General features: G+C 53.0%; 7 protein-coding genes across 7 annotated transcripts; 3 read left to right on the top strand and 4 right to left on the bottom strand.

The window, feature by feature from the left end:
- Nucleotides 1–91: 91 nt before the first annotated feature.
- On the top strand, nucleotides 92–2,269 carry CAOG_05424 (hypothetical protein). Its single transcript, XM_004346047.2, has 4 exons — nucleotides 92–188; nucleotides 306–391; nucleotides 504–1,197; nucleotides 1,282–2,269. Exons 1-4 carry the CDS (start codon nucleotides 120–122, stop codon nucleotides 2,161–2,163), a joined length of 1,731 nt encoding a protein of 576 aa, XP_004346097.2. The 5' UTR covers nucleotides 92–119; the 3' UTR covers nucleotides 2,164–2,269.
- On the bottom strand, nucleotides 2,239–3,417 carry CAOG_05425 (solute carrier family 25). The gene is made up of 3 exons (XM_004346048.2): nucleotides 3,252–3,417; nucleotides 2,948–3,143; nucleotides 2,239–2,840 (listed from the first exon to the last, which is right to left on the bottom strand). The coding sequence occupies exons 1-3, from the start codon at nucleotides 3,384–3,386 to the stop codon at nucleotides 2,269–2,271; spliced, it is 903 nt and encodes a 300-aa protein (XP_004346098.1). The 5' UTR covers nucleotides 3,387–3,417; the 3' UTR covers nucleotides 2,239–2,268.
- Nucleotides 3,418–5,070: 1,653 nt separating this feature from the next.
- Nucleotides 5,071–7,998, top strand: CAOG_05426 (PkB kinase). Its single transcript, XM_004346049.2, has 7 exons — nucleotides 5,071–5,731; nucleotides 5,844–6,018; nucleotides 6,186–6,683; nucleotides 6,804–6,907; nucleotides 6,984–7,102; nucleotides 7,207–7,420; nucleotides 7,516–7,998. Exons 1-7 carry the CDS (start codon nucleotides 5,174–5,176, stop codon nucleotides 7,654–7,656), a joined length of 1,809 nt encoding a protein of 602 aa, XP_004346099.1. The 5' UTR covers nucleotides 5,071–5,173; the 3' UTR covers nucleotides 7,657–7,998.
- Nucleotides 7,999–8,031: 33 nt separating this feature from the next.
- On the top strand, nucleotides 8,032–8,821 carry CAOG_05427 (hypothetical protein). Its single transcript, XM_004346050.2, has 3 exons — nucleotides 8,032–8,175; nucleotides 8,274–8,417; nucleotides 8,537–8,821. Exons 1-3 carry the CDS (start codon nucleotides 8,068–8,070, stop codon nucleotides 8,705–8,707), a joined length of 423 nt encoding a protein of 140 aa, XP_004346100.1. The 5' UTR covers nucleotides 8,032–8,067; the 3' UTR covers nucleotides 8,708–8,821.
- Nucleotides 8,737–11,142, bottom strand: CAOG_08887 (hypothetical protein). Its single transcript, XM_011272247.1, has 4 exons — nucleotides 10,893–11,142; nucleotides 10,558–10,683; nucleotides 10,305–10,392; nucleotides 8,737–10,210 (listed from the first exon to the last, which is right to left on the bottom strand). The coding sequence occupies exons 1-4, from the start codon at nucleotides 11,051–11,053 to the stop codon at nucleotides 8,864–8,866; spliced, it is 1,722 nt and encodes a 573-aa protein (XP_011270549.1). The 5' UTR covers nucleotides 11,054–11,142; the 3' UTR covers nucleotides 8,737–8,863.
- On the bottom strand, nucleotides 11,078–13,409 carry CAOG_08888 (hypothetical protein). The gene is made up of 4 exons (XM_011272248.1): nucleotides 13,201–13,409; nucleotides 13,000–13,125; nucleotides 12,709–12,796; nucleotides 11,078–12,578 (listed from the first exon to the last, which is right to left on the bottom strand). The coding sequence occupies exons 1-4, from the start codon at nucleotides 13,362–13,364 to the stop codon at nucleotides 11,250–11,252; spliced, it is 1,707 nt and encodes a 568-aa protein (XP_011270550.1). The 5' UTR covers nucleotides 13,365–13,409; the 3' UTR covers nucleotides 11,078–11,249.
- A 204-nt stretch (nucleotides 13,410–13,613) lies between these two features.
- On the bottom strand, nucleotides 13,614–16,355 carry CAOG_08889 (hypothetical protein; the record flags this gene model as incomplete). The annotated part of the gene is made up of 2 exons (XM_011272249.1): nucleotides 13,614–15,539; nucleotides 15,963–16,355. Coding segments are annotated over 2 exons (2,319 nt in total), but the record flags the coding sequence as incomplete, so codon positions are not given.
- Between the last annotated feature and the right edge of the window lie 58 nt (nucleotides 16,356–16,413).

The raw sequence follows: 16,413 nt of genomic DNA on the forward strand, positions 1-16,413 counted from the left end.
TGCGGCGAGATATGCATTTGCTCGCGCATTTTGCATTCGATCAAGTTTCGACAACATCTTTATCTCAGCGGCTCAGTCATTCTTCTTTTACCCCCGCTTAGAGAATCCGATTCCCCAGAATGACCGGCGCAGATCAGGTCTTCCTGCAGTCCGCAGCTCGCTCTGCCACGTACACTGTCATTTCACAGGCATGTTTTGTTTCTGATACTTGGAATTCTGAGAAATATCGAGATTGGCTCAGAATTGCTCAAAACTGCCCAGAAATTGCACCCACAAATCTGACTGTTCCTTCTTGCTGTCTGCAGCTGCTCTTCCGAATCATCACTTTCGTCATGAATGCAATCGTGCTTCGCCGTGCACCGCCAGAGCTTGTTGGCGTCGTGAATGTTCGGTATCGACTCTTCATTGGGGATTTGCATTGGGATTTGCATTGGGATTTGCATTGGGATTTGCAATTTGGTTCCATCTGACTCTCCCCGCCCCCCTTGCCATGATGCGCACAGACTAATGCTGCTCTATACTACCGTCCTGTTCATTGCACGCGAGCCCTTCCGCCGCGCTTGCTTGGCTGCACGGTCGTCCGCAGCCGCGTCAGCAACGTCAAGCAGCGATCGCGACGATCCGCTCTCCCCGGCAGCCAACGCGCGCACTTGGCTGCGGATTAAGGCAGTGGCTTGGCTGTGCATGCCGGTTGGCGTGGCCGTGGCAGGCGCACTCGCGCTTGTGTGGAGCAAGTTGCTCGAGCATCCGTCCGAAGCCATCTCTGGCTACGATCAGGGTGTCGCCATGTACGCGATCGCAGCCGTCGTTGAGCTACTAAGCGAGCCCTTGTTTGTGCGTGCACAAATATTCCTGCAGCCGGGCCCGAGGGTGGTCGCTGAGGGTCTTGCCACCCTGACGCGTTGCGTGATGGTCATTTCGCTGCTCCTCTGGGACGACTCGCTGACCATTGCCGAATGCGGCGTGGCCCAGATGGCCTACGCGCTTGTCTTGTTGTCGTGGCTGATTTTCGACGCCGCGCGCCGGTCGTCCGGGCAACTCCGCGCTGCTGACGTGCTGCCGTTCGGCACCGGTTTCGACAAGGCAACGCTGACGCTCGCCTGGGCCTTCTTCCGGCAGTCCATCTTGAAGCAGCTTCTCAGCGAAGGGGAGCGCTATGTCATGACCATGTTTAACGTGATTTCATTTGCCGAGCAGGTCCGTTGAGTCTGTTGCCGTTCGGCGTTTCTTATTTCCTGACGACTCACATATCTCCTACAAAAACACTTTTTCTTGATGCAGGGCGTGTTTGACGTCGTGAACAACCTCGGCTCGCTGATTGTGCGGTTTTTCTTCCTGCCAATCGAAGACAGTTTCTACCCGTACTTTGCCAACTGCTTGCCCCGCGCGACCAATCTCAAGCAGGCTCTTGAAGACGAGCGAGGAGCAGAGTCTCGCGTGGCTCTTGCTGTCTCGGCGACTCGAATGTTTGGTCTGCTGCTCAAAGTCATGCTTTCGATCGCTGGCTTGGGTTTGGCGTTTGGTCCACCCTCAGCCTCCGTCTTGTTGAGCTGGTACGGCGGCCAGCATCTTGCGACAGGGACGGGACCACTTTTGCTGCAAGTTTTTTGCGTGTACGTTGCCATGCTGGCCGTGAATGGCATTTCCGAGTGTTTTGTTTCGGCCGTTGCGCCGCGGAGCCATCTCGACCGCATGTCTGGGCTTCTGGTGGGCATATCCGTGCTTTTCATCGTCAGCTCAATCCTTCTCACCAGCCAAGTCGGTGCTGTCGGCTTTGTGATTGCCAACTGCATGAGCGTGGGCATTCGGTTGGTCGCCAGCTCAAGTTTCATCCGCCGATACTATGCCAACACGGATGTTGATCTGGCCGCGCGGGGCGACATGGTTGCTCGGCCAGCCACGTTGAATAAGAGCGATGTCGTGCCCCGTCCCCTCGTTATCATGGCGTTGGTAGTGTCTTGCAGCACAGTATCGGCCATGCGATGGGTGTTGGATCAAGGCTGGGCCGGCGAGCCCGGGCTGTTTGTCGACGGAATTTACATTGCGACGGCGGCCTTTTGTCTTTGCGTTGTTGCTGGATCCGTGCTGATTGCGGATCGCGCGCTTGTGGACGCCGCTCGGACGTGGTATCGCGAGCGCCGAGCACAGCAAAAGCGGTTGTAGTCTATGCTGGATTTTATTTTGCAGCTTGCTTGAACGAAAAAATACTGTAGTGTTGTCATTCATTAATAGGTTTAACTGGATTATTTGCATAAATGTATTGATTGCCTAGAGCACTCGCTTCAACTTTTCGAGGAAAATAAAGGTCAAAATGGTGTGCGGACCGAGCCGAGCGTACGCCGGCCAGAAGCCCTTGTACAGCGCCGATGCTCCTTCGCCGGCAAGGGTGCGCCGCAAGCAGTCGATGGGTCCTGCAAACTCGCCCGTTTTGGAATTCATGATGCGCGTCTTGATGACATCGACTGGCTGTGTGACGACGGTGGCCACAAACCCAGAGGCCATGCTGGCGTACAGGTGTGTTAGGACCGTGTCCTTACACCCGTACTGCTCCATGAGGAACTGCTTGGTCTGGTCGTAGGTGGCCAGCTGCGCGGCAGTCATCAGAACGGCGCGCTGCAGATTGGGAACCACGCCCTTAAACAAGGCCGCGGCGCCTTCTTCCGTGACCATACGACGAAGCCCGTCAAAGGCATGGCGGTAGTTTCTTCGTTGCTCGACTGGCAGGCGTCCGTCCGCCTGCATTCGAACGTTGACGACATCTGCCGGGTTTCCGCACAAGCCACCAATCGCACCTGCCAGAATTCCGGCCGTGATCTTGTAGCCCACGGTCAGTGGAGCGCCTAGATCAGAGCGGTGATGCATTTTGAAAGTGAGTGTAGTTGGGTTGATGGTTGAGTATCGTCGGAGGTTTGCTCGAGGAGTGATTGCGAGCACTTTCATAACCAACCTGGACGAGATGGATCTTCGAGTTGCTTCTTGATGACATCGTACGACCCAAACCGCATCATCGAGTAGGTTGCCTGCCTCAGCAGCGATGCAGAGAGGCCGTTGTACAATCCCAGAACGCCGCTGTCCCGGACGACCAGCTTGAGCGTTGGCAGGAACTGCGTGTTGCCCTTCTGCTGGAACGTCTGCAATCGGACCTGCGAGCAGAATCAAGGGGCAAGTTGCAAATCTTGAAAAGTGAGAAAGGGGGGTGGGCAATGGTAGAGTAGTGGAGGCGAAGTGGAGGAGTCAAGTTGGAACGGAACCTTGATCAGCTCGAGCGGATGAGTGCAGCACGCCGCCATCATCGAAGCGAGGCCGCCCAGATAGAACTTTGGCTGCTGGGCAGGCGGAGGAGCGGCAGTCGGTCGAGGTGGCTGCTGCTGCTGCTGCTGGGACATTTTGTGGTAATGAAAACACAGCAAACACAGCAGAAAATCAGACTGAGGTTTGGAATGAATGGAAGATTCTAAGAATTTGGTTTTGCGAATGTAGAGTCAAAATGAGTGCAGCATGCTTTGATGGTTGAATTTTGCACCAGAGTCTGAGAATGGCAGAGGCCTTTTTGAGGTTTTTTCGTAATTCAGCGAGTTTTGCTTGCTTTGGATCGCCCTGTCCTCCTCCTCCCTCCCTCCTACTGATCCATGATGATCTTTTAGGCAATTCTGAGAATGGCAGACTGTTTTTGTTCTGATTCTCAATGGGCAATTCAGGATTCTGTTGTGCGTTCGGTTCTCTATCTCGCTCTCTCGAGCTCTTCCCATCGCATGCTTCCTCAAACAGAATACCATCTCACTTCACTTTCCACCCTTCCAATCGTCCGAGTTACTGTTCGCTTCCATCCAACAAAACACAAACACAAACATACAAAAAACACCAAAAATCCAGTCGTTTTTCTCGTTTTTTTTTTTTTTGTGTGTGTATGGATTTTTTTTTTTTTTTTTTTTTTAGTTTTTTTTTTTTCTGATCCTTGCGGTGAACTACGAACGAGCGCTCCTTTTTGTTTTTGCTTTTCCCTCCCATTTCGCTCTGGTTTTTGATTGCGGGCTGCCTGTTGACGCCGCGTCGGATACAAAACCACACGCTGTGGCCATCGTGCTGCTGCTGCCTGCCTGCCACCCTGCATTCCCAGCACGGCGGTCGACGCAAAAGTGGGGTCCTCGGCGAGTTTTTGGGCGCTTTTTTTTTTTTCTTTTTATAATCTTTTTTTTTTTTTTTCGATTTGGTCGCTTTGTTTTTCGTCTGCCGCTGCGCTGGAGGGGTTGGGTGGTTGGCGGTGCTGCTCAGTGTGCATGCTTGCATTCGTGTGTGTGCAGTGTGTCTGTCTGTCTGTCTCTCGCTTCAGCTGCGGCATCAGCATTTCAGCATTCGTCACAGCTGTCGCTTTGAGAAAGCCTCCTCTTTTTTTTTTTTTTTTTTTTTTTTTTTTTTTTTTTTTTTTTTTTCCCCTTTCTTTCTCCTACATTCTCGTTCGCTCTTCCTGCAGTTTTGACCATCGCGTCGTCTTCGGATTTGCCCAATCTTCTCATCGCTCCCGATATTCCCTCCAAAAGCACCCTTCCTTCCTTGCTGCCCCACCATCGATGTCGATGGCTGTTCCATCCCAATCTGCGTCTCGCTCCTCTTGTCGGCGATGCTTTTTTTTTTTTTTTTTTTTCCCTTTCTGTTGTATTGTTCGCTTTCTCCAACACACCTCCACTCCACTGCACTCATCGTTGGTCGCGCAATCCACGCCAACCCAAGCAAATCGCATCAGAGTTGGATGTGGTGGATGTGGCCGCTGTGAATTGGAAGCAAAGCAAGGAATCCACACACGAACAGCAATGGAGCATAATAATCCTAAAACCAAAAAAAAAAAAAAAAAAAAAATCAAACAATCGTTTTCCCTTTGAGATTGCGATTGAGCTTGGTGAGGTTGAGATGCGAGGCTGACGGGGGCTTGACCCTAAGATCACACCCAGTTCCCAACCCACTCACTTTCCCCCCTTCCCCTTTCTCTCGTTGCTCTGAGACTTTGCTCCAAGTTTTTCGCTCACCTTTTTTTTTTTCAATTCTTTTTTTTTTTTTTTTTTTTTTTGCCAATAGGTCTTCTTTGTCCTCCTCGTCGTCGTCCCGCTCTTCCTTTCCCCTCTTCTTCGTCTTCCTCCCGCTCGGCATCTAACTACAGGGGCTGTGGTCTTGTTCAGCAATGAGTCAGCCGGCGCCGCCGCCAATCCCGCCGCGCGTCCGACATGACAGCGTCTCGTCGACTGGCGCTGGGTCTGCCGCACAGCCACCGCCACTCATGCCAAAGAACCCCGCGCTCACCCTGCAGCACCACGCGTCCAACAGCTCACTCAACAGCACAATCGCCGCTAGTGTTGGCGGCGGCGGTGGTGGAGCAGCCAGCTTCCAGATGCAGCACAACCGCGCCGCGTCCACCACCTCCACCAGCTCTGCCACAGAGTCGCTCGCCCTCGCTGCGGCCTTCCCGCCCCAGTCCCCTGCCCCGTTCCAGCCGTCATCGCCGCCCCAGCCAGCGGGTCCTCTGTCACGGCAACCGTCGGCCAACGTGACAAACACGAACGTTGCTTCCGCCGCCGCCAACTCGCCAAACCCAGACAGCATGCGCAAGCGCGCCCCGTCAGACTTTGAGTTTGGCGACGTCCTCGGCGAAGGCTCGTACTCGACCGTCGTGCTTGCCAAGGAAAAGTCCACCAGTCGCTACTTTGCCGTCAAAATTCTCGAAAAGAAGCACATCATCAAGGTAACAGGCTGCGATATCACGATTTCATTGGACATAAATGTTGGAGTTGCTGTGCGTGTGTGTGTGGCTGCTTCTCATCTTCACGATCTGCCTCCCTGAATGCCCAACACAGGAAAAGAAGGTCAAGTACGTCAACACGGAAAAGGACGTATTAAACAGAGTCAATCATCCATTTTTCGTTCGATTGTTTTACACCTTCCAAGACGTCGAGCGACTGTACTTTGTGATTAGCTTTGCCGCCAACGGTGAATTGCTCACCACCATTAAGAAGCTAGGGTCCTTTGACGGTGAGTGACGTCTTTTTTTTTTTTTTTTTTTTTTACATTCGCCTGACTTTTTGATCGGAGAAGTGTTGTGTTTGGAATCCGGCTCCAGTCCTCTGTTACTCACTCTTTGTCGTTTTCCCGACATTGAACACATGTCACCCCCCCCCCTTTCCTGTTTTGCGACTCAGAACGATGCGCACAATTTTACGCCGCCGAAATTGTCGTTGCGTTGGAATATCTGCACAATCTCGGTGTCATCCACCGCGATCTCAAGCCAGAAAACATCCTTTTGGACACGGACATGCACATTAAGATTACAGACTTTGGATCGGCCTACTTGATCGGCCAGGATGCAGAGACGGACGTGCGCGCAAACTCGTTTGTCGGCACTGCCGAGTACGTTTCGCCCGAGCTGCTCACGGAAAAGATTGCATCCAAGGCGTCCGATTGGTGGGCCCTCGGCTGCATCATTTACCAAATGCTTGCCGGCCGGCCTCCATTCCGTGCTGGAAACGAGTACCAAACCTTCCAAAAAATCACCAAATTGGACTACTCCATTCCCAACGGGTTTCCGCCAGCCGCGCGCGATCTCGTCGAAAAGTTGCTGGTGCTTGACTCTTCCAAGCGACTTGGCTCGGACTCTGCCGGTGGCGTCAATGCCATCAAGTCTCATCCCTTCTTTCGAGGTATGGGGAGTTTTTTTCTTATGAAAAGTCGGGGTTTTCTTCTTGTTCATACATTTGCTCAGTCATCGCTGCTTATTTTGTTTGTTCTGTGTTGCGCCCTCTTCCGTCGCTTGATGACAGGCCTCGAGTGGAACTCTCTTCACATGCAACAACCTCCGGCACTGGTGCCGTATCTCCCCCCAATCTCGCGAAACAGCGTTCCCTTGCACAGCGTAATTCGCGATGTATGTCTTTGCTGTTTTTGCGTGCGCTTGTGTCTGCCTCTTGACTGACCGCCTCTGTCTTTTGCAATCGTGCCAGGATGATGATGAAGAGGCAGCTCCTTTGCAATCGGCACTCGAGTCTTTCACCCTCACCGCGCCGGAGCGAGCTGGAATGCGATCTCAATTGTTGCTAAGACAAGCACAAGAATCTCAATGGTAAAGGTTTCGATTCCACCTCCTTCCTTTTTTTTCTTCCTATTCAGCCTTTAGGTCTCGTTACTCAGGTTTTTTTTTTTTCTCTTCCATCGAACCCAACACAGGCATCGCTTTGTTCAAGTTGACGAGCTCATCATCAAGACGGGCATTATCCACAAGCGAAAGGGTCTCTTCTCAAAACGGCGGCAACTAGTACTCACCGACAAGCCACGCTGCTTGTACATTGACGTCGACAAGATGGAAATCAAGGGCGAAATTCCCTGGTCGACCGAAATGCGCTTTGAAGTCAAAAACAAAAAGACCTTCTTCATCCACACAGTACGAATGCACCAAAAACCCCGTTGAACGACCTGCTTTGTGCTTTGCTGGTCGTACTTGTTGCTCACTCTATTTGTCTGTTTGTGCTGTTGCAGCCAAACCGCACCTATTATCTCGAGGACCTCAGCGCAGACGCATATGGGTGGTGCGAGCAATTCAATGCACTTTTGAAACAGTACCGCGCCACAATAGCCGCTGGAATGCACCTCCGCCAACAACAAAACCTGGATAGCTGAAACCGCAAGCGGGCCGCTGCTTTCCTCGTTCCTTGTCCTTCCTCTTTCCACTCTTTTTCTGTTTGTTGCATTTCGTACCCGATTTCACTTGTTCGGGTTGGCACTGTGCTGTCAATTCGGTTTTGATGTCACTGCTGTTCATCTCCTAATGTTTGCTGACGGTTTTCATTTTTTTTTTTTTTTTTTTTTCGTGTTGCGCTTTTTCCTTTTTTCTTCTTTTCTTATATCTTGGTTGCTCTCAGCCACCTTCGACTCTTATGGTTGGGCTCGCATGCTGTTCTCTGTTCTTCTCTGTTTCTCCCTCTCTAAGTTCGTCGTTCCAAATATATCCAATTCTCAGCCTCTTAGCTTTTTTCAGCTCAGTCTTAGTTTTTTTTTTGTTGTTGTTGTTGATCTGTTTGCCGCTCGGCCATGGCAGTTCCAACAGCAGCCGCAACAACCTCGGCTGTCAGTGCAGCAGTCACAGCCACGGCGCCCGTCATTGTGCAGTACATTGCCATCCGAAGAGACCTGCTCAAAGTGAGACAGCCGTTGTCCGCCTTCGTTACCGCTCCCCTCCACCCCCATCCTCGAGCCCCACTCACTCAACAAGACACTTGTGAATGCATCTACACTAGACGCTCAAGTGGACGTTCGGATCCGTCGCGACACAGGCCTGCCACGCGTCCAGCGCCGCCATCTGGACGTTCCGAAAGCACCCTTGCACGGAGGAGTACCTGAGCGACGAGCAGATCGACCGCATGCACAAAGTGGTGGTTGAAGTGCGTGTACTCGTGCTTTTTTGCATTTGGTCAATTGTGAATGACTTGGTCAGAGTGGGGCTGTTTGATGATTGGATCTAAGTTTCGCTGCTGTAACTGTCAACTAAAAATTCTCACAGGTCGCAGATGAAGCCGCTCTGTGGCAACTCGGAGATCAGCTGAAGGAAAAGAACATCGACCATAAACTGTGGCTGGAGCAACCGGAAGCCATTCCCACAGCCATCGCAACACGACCGTACGTCAAGTCTGAGATTCAAGATGTATTCCGACCCTTCAAACTCTTCCGTTAAGAGCCGTACCAAGCAGGAACGGCATCAGCTGACCCAAACTAACATTGTTATTGTTTGAGGCGACATGCAGATATCTCGCGTTCAAAAACACAAAAGAATTTTGGATTGCAACTTTTTTTTTTTCCAGACCATCGTTGCGTTGCACCACCCTCCCCTTCATTCAATCGGCGGAGGAGGCATCGAATCAAGCAATTGCCAGGCGCTGATGCTGACAACTTCACCGTCGACAGACTGGTCGGAGAAGACTTCGACAAACATCGAGTCGGCGCGGACCGGGTAGATGCGACCGGTTGCGCGGAGTCTGCCGCCCTGCAGGTAGGCCTCGACGATCGAATGGTCGACAAACACTTGCATGCTGAACGTGATGGTGGACGGCGAGCCAGTTGGGCGATCCACCTTAAAGTCGCCCTGGAGGGAGCTGGTCGAGCCCTGATTGGTCTGGGAGCTGTTGGTGCGGGTGAAGCCAAAGGATGCCACGTATGGCGTGCTGGGATCTGCGGCAAGGACTGCCTCCTTGGACAGGGCGGAGGGATCGATGGCAAAGTACAGCGGAGTGAACTCTTCGTTGTCATTCGAGGTGCGCAGATTCACGCCGTAGATGAGGACGTCCGATGCAACCGAAATGTTGTACCGCGCCAGCACAGCCTTGGGAGAGTGAACACGCGTCAGGCATTGCGTCGGCAGCGGGTAGGGGAGCTGCACGCTAAACTGAATCTCCATCTGGTCGCCGATGAGGGGAATACGCGTCGGGTTGCCGGGGATGAGCTGCATTTGCGTGGCATTGAAGCTGTCCTCGCGCAACGAGACCAAATTCGGGTGCGGATTGAGCAGCACCGAGACGCCGTCGGTATCAAGTGTGACAACGCGCGGCAATGTATTCGCAGAGGCCCAGCCACGGGTTGGAGCGTCGTTGTCCTCCTCGCGCAGCCAGCCGAAAAAGACTTGCTTGCCAATGGTCGGATCGTAGAACGATTTGGAAGCATAGTGGGACCAGCCAATATCGAGCGACTGATACTGACTCGTGCCAACATCCGGGCTGGCCAGCCTGAGCTGGTGCTGGTTGGCTGGATGGTAGTGGAAGGTGCACCAAGCATCGTACCCTTGCATGGAGGCCTTGAACATCCACAAGGACGAAGAATTGGTCCGGTCGATCGGGAAAAAGTCTGGGCACTCCCACATGTCGCCAGTAAAGTTGTTTGTATGGAAGATTCGCTCAAAGGTCCACTTGGAGAGACCCGCATACACGGGCGAGGAGAGCAGCACTGCTCCACCGTACGAGACGTTCACATTGGTCGTGTTGGGGTAGTCGAGGCGAGCGCCAATCAGCGTGTACCACACACCGTTCGTCAGCCAAGCAGTGGTGTCATCTCGAATGTTTTGTGTGTCGATAGTGTCGGGAAAGAGATTGTCCGGAATGATCGGGTTGGACGCCGGCTTGGTCCAGTTGGTCAAGAAGGGGTCTGAGATGTTTGCTGGGTATGCCACGGCCTGGGTTTGGAAGTTCTGCAATCGATGTTGGGTGTGATCAGCGTGTGTCAGTTACTGAAAAACAAAAAGCAAGCGGCGACAAAATCGAACAAACACGAACGGTTCTTACATTCATGTCGACTGCAGTGTACATGAGCACGGGCATTCCGCCATCCAAAATGGTAGCGCTGCCGGAAAACACGCCGTTTGCATCGTAGCTGAAGACATGGCCAAGCGGAAACAGACGAAAAGCAAATGCCCAAAATGTTAGAGTTTTTTGTCGCCCAAAAAACGCTCGTTTCGAAACAGTCCACGTCCAGTACACGACAGCCAGAACACGGCACCAATGTCAAACAGAATCAACCATCAAACTTGATGCTTACTCTTGGTCGGGATACAACGCAATCGGAAGATGCTCCCAATGAAGAAGGTCGGTCGACACGGCGTGGCACCAATGCATGTCGCCCCACCACGGGTTGTTTGGATTGCACTGATAGAACAAGTGGTACCTAATTCATTCACGCGTTGACACAGGAGTGGTTTGCCAGTGAGGTTTGTGGTCAGAGCGAGGGTACAAGACGAATAGTAAGAAAAAAAAAAAAAGGGTAGGAACGGAAGAATAAACGCACCGAACACCAAAAGAACGTCACTCAGAGAATTGCTTCTATACACACCCGTCGACTGCATTGAAAGAGGGTTGTGTTCGCGAAGCACTTACAGTCCATTCAGATACATGGGGCCGTTCGGGTCGTTCAGCCAGTTCTCCTTGGGCGTAAAGTGATAGCCGGGCCGCTGTTGGACGTACTCGGCGTCAGCGCCATTGAACAAAGAAGCGACAAGGCCGATGACAGCCAGCAACCCCAGTCCAATCAACCCCATGGGTCTAAAAGATGTTTTTCAAAAAAGAAGAGTGATATTCCAAACAACAAACCAAATCAACAAAATGGGAACAAAAACAAGAGATCAAACTGTACAACCACAACTCAACAACTTCTCCAAATGAAGCGCAAAGCAGCGAGTTACTTCCCCACCGCACATTCAAAATGAATTGCGTTCAAAAAGAAAGCTCCCGCGGTTAGGGACCGGACGGGGGCATCGAGTCCAGCATGCGCCACGAACTGAGACTCACAATCTCGCCAACGACGGCTTGGTCGGAAAAGATTTCAACAAACATGGAGTCTTCGCGGGACGGGTACACTCGGGCGGAGGCACACAGGCGACCGCCTTGCACGTATGCCTCGATGACAGAGTGATCGATGAAGACGTGCATGTCAAATTCAATCAGATGCGTCTGCGGGCGAGTGACTTTAAAGTTGCCATAGATGGTCGTGTTGCTGCCGTGCTGCGCCTGCGAGCTGTTGAGCCGAGTGATGGCAAAGGTGGCAATGAAGGGGTCGTTGGGGTCGGCAAGGCGCACCGCCTCTTCCGAAAGACCAGAGGGATCGATGGCAAAGAACATTGGCGTAAACTCTTCGTCCTCGTTCGACGCACGCACGTTGAGGCCGTAAACAAGGGTGTCGTCGGGAGCAACGATATTGTAGCGCTCCAGGAGTTTGCTCGAGGGCCGTGTTCGCTTGATGCTGTCTGACGAGAGCGGATACGGGAGCTGCAGGCGGAAGATGAGCTCCAGCTGGTCGCTAATCAGTGGGATGCGAGAAGGGAATCCTGGAATGAGCGAAATGCAAGTGGCGTTAAAGTTGTCGTCGCGCAAAGAGACCACGTTGGGATGCGGCGTAAACACGACAGAAACGTTGTCCGTGTCCAGCGAGACCACGCGCGGGAGAGTGTATGCACCAACCCATCCGCGAGCCTGAGAGTACGTGGTATTCTCCTCCTCTTGCAGCCAGCCAATCAGGACCTGCTTGCCAATGTTGGGATCAAAGAAGGACTTGGAGGCATAGTAGGACGGGCCGATATCAATGTACTGGAACTGGCCACCGCCCATCGAGGGGCTGACGAGCTCCACCACTTGCTGCGCTTGGTTGTACTTCAAGGTGGACCAGGCGTCGTAGGCGCCAAAGATGGAGCCTTTGAGCATCCACAGCGAGTTCGGGTCAGAGCGATCGATCTGGAAAAAGTCCGGGCAGTTCCACATGCCGCCCGAGTCGTTGTTGGTGTACAGAATCTTGTTAAACTTCCATTCCGACAAGCTGCTGGACGGCGGCGAGGTGAAGAGCAGGATTGAGCCCTCGCGGTCGTTCGGGTAGATGATGCCGCCGCTGACCAGAAGATTCCACTGCCCGTTCGCCATCCACGCCGTGGTCGGGTCGCGGAAGTTTTTGGGATCAATGTCGGTCGGCAATCCGCTCGTGGTAATGATGGGATTGTTGGCCGATTTCGTCCAGTTGGTCAAGTAAGGATCGGACATGTTGGCGGGGTATGCGACGCACTGAGTTTGCGTCAGCTAGGAATCGATCAAAAAGCAAAACAACCCAAGAAGATTAGACACAAGAGCCGTTGGAACACATCACTCAACACTCATTGGGATCCAACCATGTTCATGACACTGCAGTAAGTGGCTGAGAAGTGCTTACATTCATCGAAACGCCAGTGTAGACGATGACTGGGACGCCATTGTCTTGGATGGTCGTGCTGCCCGAGTATACTCCATACGCGTCGTAACTGCCATACACAACAGAGTCGAAGGAGTTGAGCTGCAGTCGTACGAAGCGACGAAGCGGGAAGCAAGGATTGCGACGGAAATCACGATCGCTCAGGCGAGTCGCTCGTCATGAGACAACCCCACATCTACAACGATCGGGATGACGAGCAAGGGGAGAGACGGGGGAGAGATGAGGGGTGGTGCGGAGGGGGAAAGAACGTACTCGTGATCGGGCGCCAGGATGAATGGAAGGTACGTCCAATGCAGCGCGTCGGTCGAGATCGCATGGCACCAGTGGATCTCGTACCACCACGGATTGAACGGGTTGCATTGGTAGAACAAGTGATAGCTAAACAATGCACAAGTGGTTGAGAGCGCGACGATGACGACGACAGCGAGGAGTTTCGATGAGCGGGGGTCTTACAAGCCGTTGATGTACATGGGTCCGTTCGGATCGTTCATCCAGCCCTCCTGTGGGGTAAAGTGGTAGCCAGGACGCTGCTCGACATACTCGGCAGATGCGCAGCGACCGCCGGCTGCCGCGGTGATGGCCAACAGCAGCACGACCAGCCAAGGAAGGAGTTTCATCCCAATTGGCAAAAAAACCGAGATTAAAAAAGAAGAATGAATTTGACAGGTCACAAATAAGGAGACAATGTTATGATCAGAGATCCTTCCACGAAGATACGAGTAATGGGTTGATGATGAGAGTGATGATAGGGAAACAAGAGACTTCACTTATACAAAGCGACGAGTGAACACACTCCAAATACAGATACACATCAATCCATAACACTCCGCCTTTCTTTCCCCCCCTTTCGAGACATTCCCAAAGCACTAGCGCTTCTTGCGTTTGGCACTTTCCCGAGTAGGCTTGTTCGGGTTAGCCTTATGAAATGCCTCCGTCATTCGATGGTGTTCTCCAAACACCTCCCACGGCTCAACAGTCGGTTCCTCCACGCCTGTCCACTTGACCTTGTACCAGAGCGTTCCTTTGTCAATAAAAGAATCAACAATCTTTTCCGCTTGATAATACTTTTCGCCTTTCATGTGAATGGGACGAGGCTCGGACACTGGCCGGCCAGGTATGCCATCCGCCCCCACGGCCTTGACCCGTGAAACATGGAAGCGAGGATGATGCTTCATGAACTTTGGCAGGCGAAGCAGCACGGTGTGCTTGTCCGCCTCGAGCACTTCGAACGGACCAATGTACGTCGGGTTGAACTTCGTGGCCACCGTCTCGAGACGCAGCTGCCGCGTGTCCAGCCACACATTGTCGCCAACCTGGTACCCAGGGGCGGGAGTCCGATGCTTGTCCACTTTGGCCGAACTGAGCTCATTCGCTCGGGCCAACTCCTTCCTGGTGTCCTCAACAATCGTACGAATGAGCGCGATGTGCTCATCAACGTCCGACTCTCGTTCAGGAGGAGTAATTTTCCATGACGTCCGAGCTTCAAAGCCCTGGCTCGCCATGAACGGCGTCACCTTTGTGCTTGCGTTGACCGACGAGTTCATGGCAATCTCGGCCCAGGGTAGCAACTCCACCCAATCGTCATGACTGTGGTTCACGTAATTACGCAAAACCTGAGCCATCACTGCATGCTGTCGCTCAAGAGACCCGTTCGTGTTGGGGTGAAACGACGTTGACGCCCGCTGCCTAATGCCAAGCCCCTTGCAGATGCTGGTCATGTGCTCAGCTAGGAACCGTGAATCACGATCGTGCAGCAGCGTGTTGGGCAGCCCATGGTACGCAAACACGCGATCCATGAGCGCCCTCGTCACCATCGCGCTACTGCTATCCTTGGAAAACGGGATGAGATGCACCTGCTTTGAAAGCAAGCACTGAGCAGTGAGCACCGCGTCGTGCTTGTGCCCACGGTAATCCTTCGACGGCACCAGATCCGTGACCAAGTCAATAGCCACATCCTGCCACACACCAGCAGGCACTTCGATCGATGCGTTCAGGCCAGCTTGCTTGAGATGCGACGGCTTGTTCTGCTGGCAGAGAGTGCAACCAGCCACGTACTTTTCGATGTACTCCATCATGTTGTGCCAAACATGCGTTTGCTTGACACGCAAATTCGTGCGGTGCTTGCCACCATGACCCGCCCCCTTGGCATCGTGGCACTCGGCCACAACCAGTCGACGACAGTCACCTTCCGGGACGTAGATGCGCTTGCTCCCATCTCTCCAAAGGCCATCAGCCAGCGTGAGTCCGAGCAGCTTCTGCAACTTCTGGTCAGGGGGGCTGGTGCCAACTTGTGCGCGGATCTGATCCTCGATCGACACCTCCGCCGCCACCGCCTTCGCTGCGCTTTGACCTGCTCCAGCCGACGTGCTCGCCACTGTGGCTGCGGCCGCGACCGTGCTGTCCAGCTGACCCGGCGTGAACGCCTTGCGAGCGGCTTCGCCTCGCACACTGCCCTCAAAGTTTGGGTTGCGTGACAGGCAGTCTGCCAGAGGCTGCGACACACCAGCCGTGAACACAATCTTGAAATCGCACTGGCTGAGCTCCTCGATCCATCGCGCCATCCGGTAGTTCCTGACCTCCAAGTTCTGGTAGTTCACCAAGTTCTTGTGATCCGACTTGAAAATCACCTTGTGCCTGGATCCCGTCAGCAGATGTCTCCAACGACGCACTGCCCGCACAATCGCCAACAGCTCCTTATCCGTCGTGCTGTAGTTCCGCTCCGCGCTTGACAGACGCTTCGAGTAGTACCCCACCAGTTTGAGACCTTTCATGTCCGACGGATTGCCACCAGGCTTCATGTTGTAGAGCACCGCGCGAGTGAAATCAAATCCCAAAAAAAGACAAAGCAAGGAAATAAGAAAAAAAAAAAAGAAAAAAGAAAGAAAAGTGAAGCAACTGTTATGATCAGAGATCCTTCCACGAAGATACGAGTAATGGGTTGATGATGAGAGTGATGATAGGGAAACAAGAGACTTCACTTATACAAAGCGACGAGTGAACACACTCCAAATACAGATACACATCAATCCATAACACTCCGCCTTTCTTTCCCCCCCTTTCGAGACATTCCCAAAGCACTAGCGCTTCTTGCGTTTGGCACTTTCCCGAGTAGGCTTGTTCGGGTTAGCCTTATGAAATGCCTCCGTCATTCGATGGTGTTCTCCAAACACCTCCCACGGCTCAACAGTCGGTTCCTCCACGCCTGTCCACTTGACCTTGTACCAGAGCGTTCCTTTGTCAATAAAAGAATCAACAATCTTTTCCGCTTGATAATACTTTTCGCCTTTCATGTGAATGGGACGAGGCTCGGACACTGGCCGGCCAGGTATGCCATCCGCCCCCACGGCCTTGACCCGTGAAACATGGAAGCGAGGATGATGCTTCATGAACTTTGGCAGGCGAAGCAGCACGGTGTGCTTGTCCGCCTCGAGCACTTCGAACGGACCAATGTACGTCGGGTTGAACTTCGTGGCCACCGTCTCGAGACGCAGCTGCCGCGTGTCCAGCCACACATTGTCGCCAACCTGGTACCCAGGGGCGGGAGTCCGATGCTTGTCCACTTTGGCCGAACTGAGCTCATTCGCTCGGGCCAACTCCTTCCTGGTGTCCTCAACAATCGTACGAATGAGCGCGATGTGCTCATCAACGTCCGACTCTCGTTCAGGA

The sequence above is a fragment of the Capsaspora owczarzaki genome (assembly GCF_000151315.2).
Source record: "Capsaspora owczarzaki ATCC 30864 unplaced genomic scaffold supercont2.9, whole genome shotgun sequence".
NCBI lineage: Eukaryota > Filasterea > Ministeriida > Capsasporidae > Capsaspora > Capsaspora owczarzaki.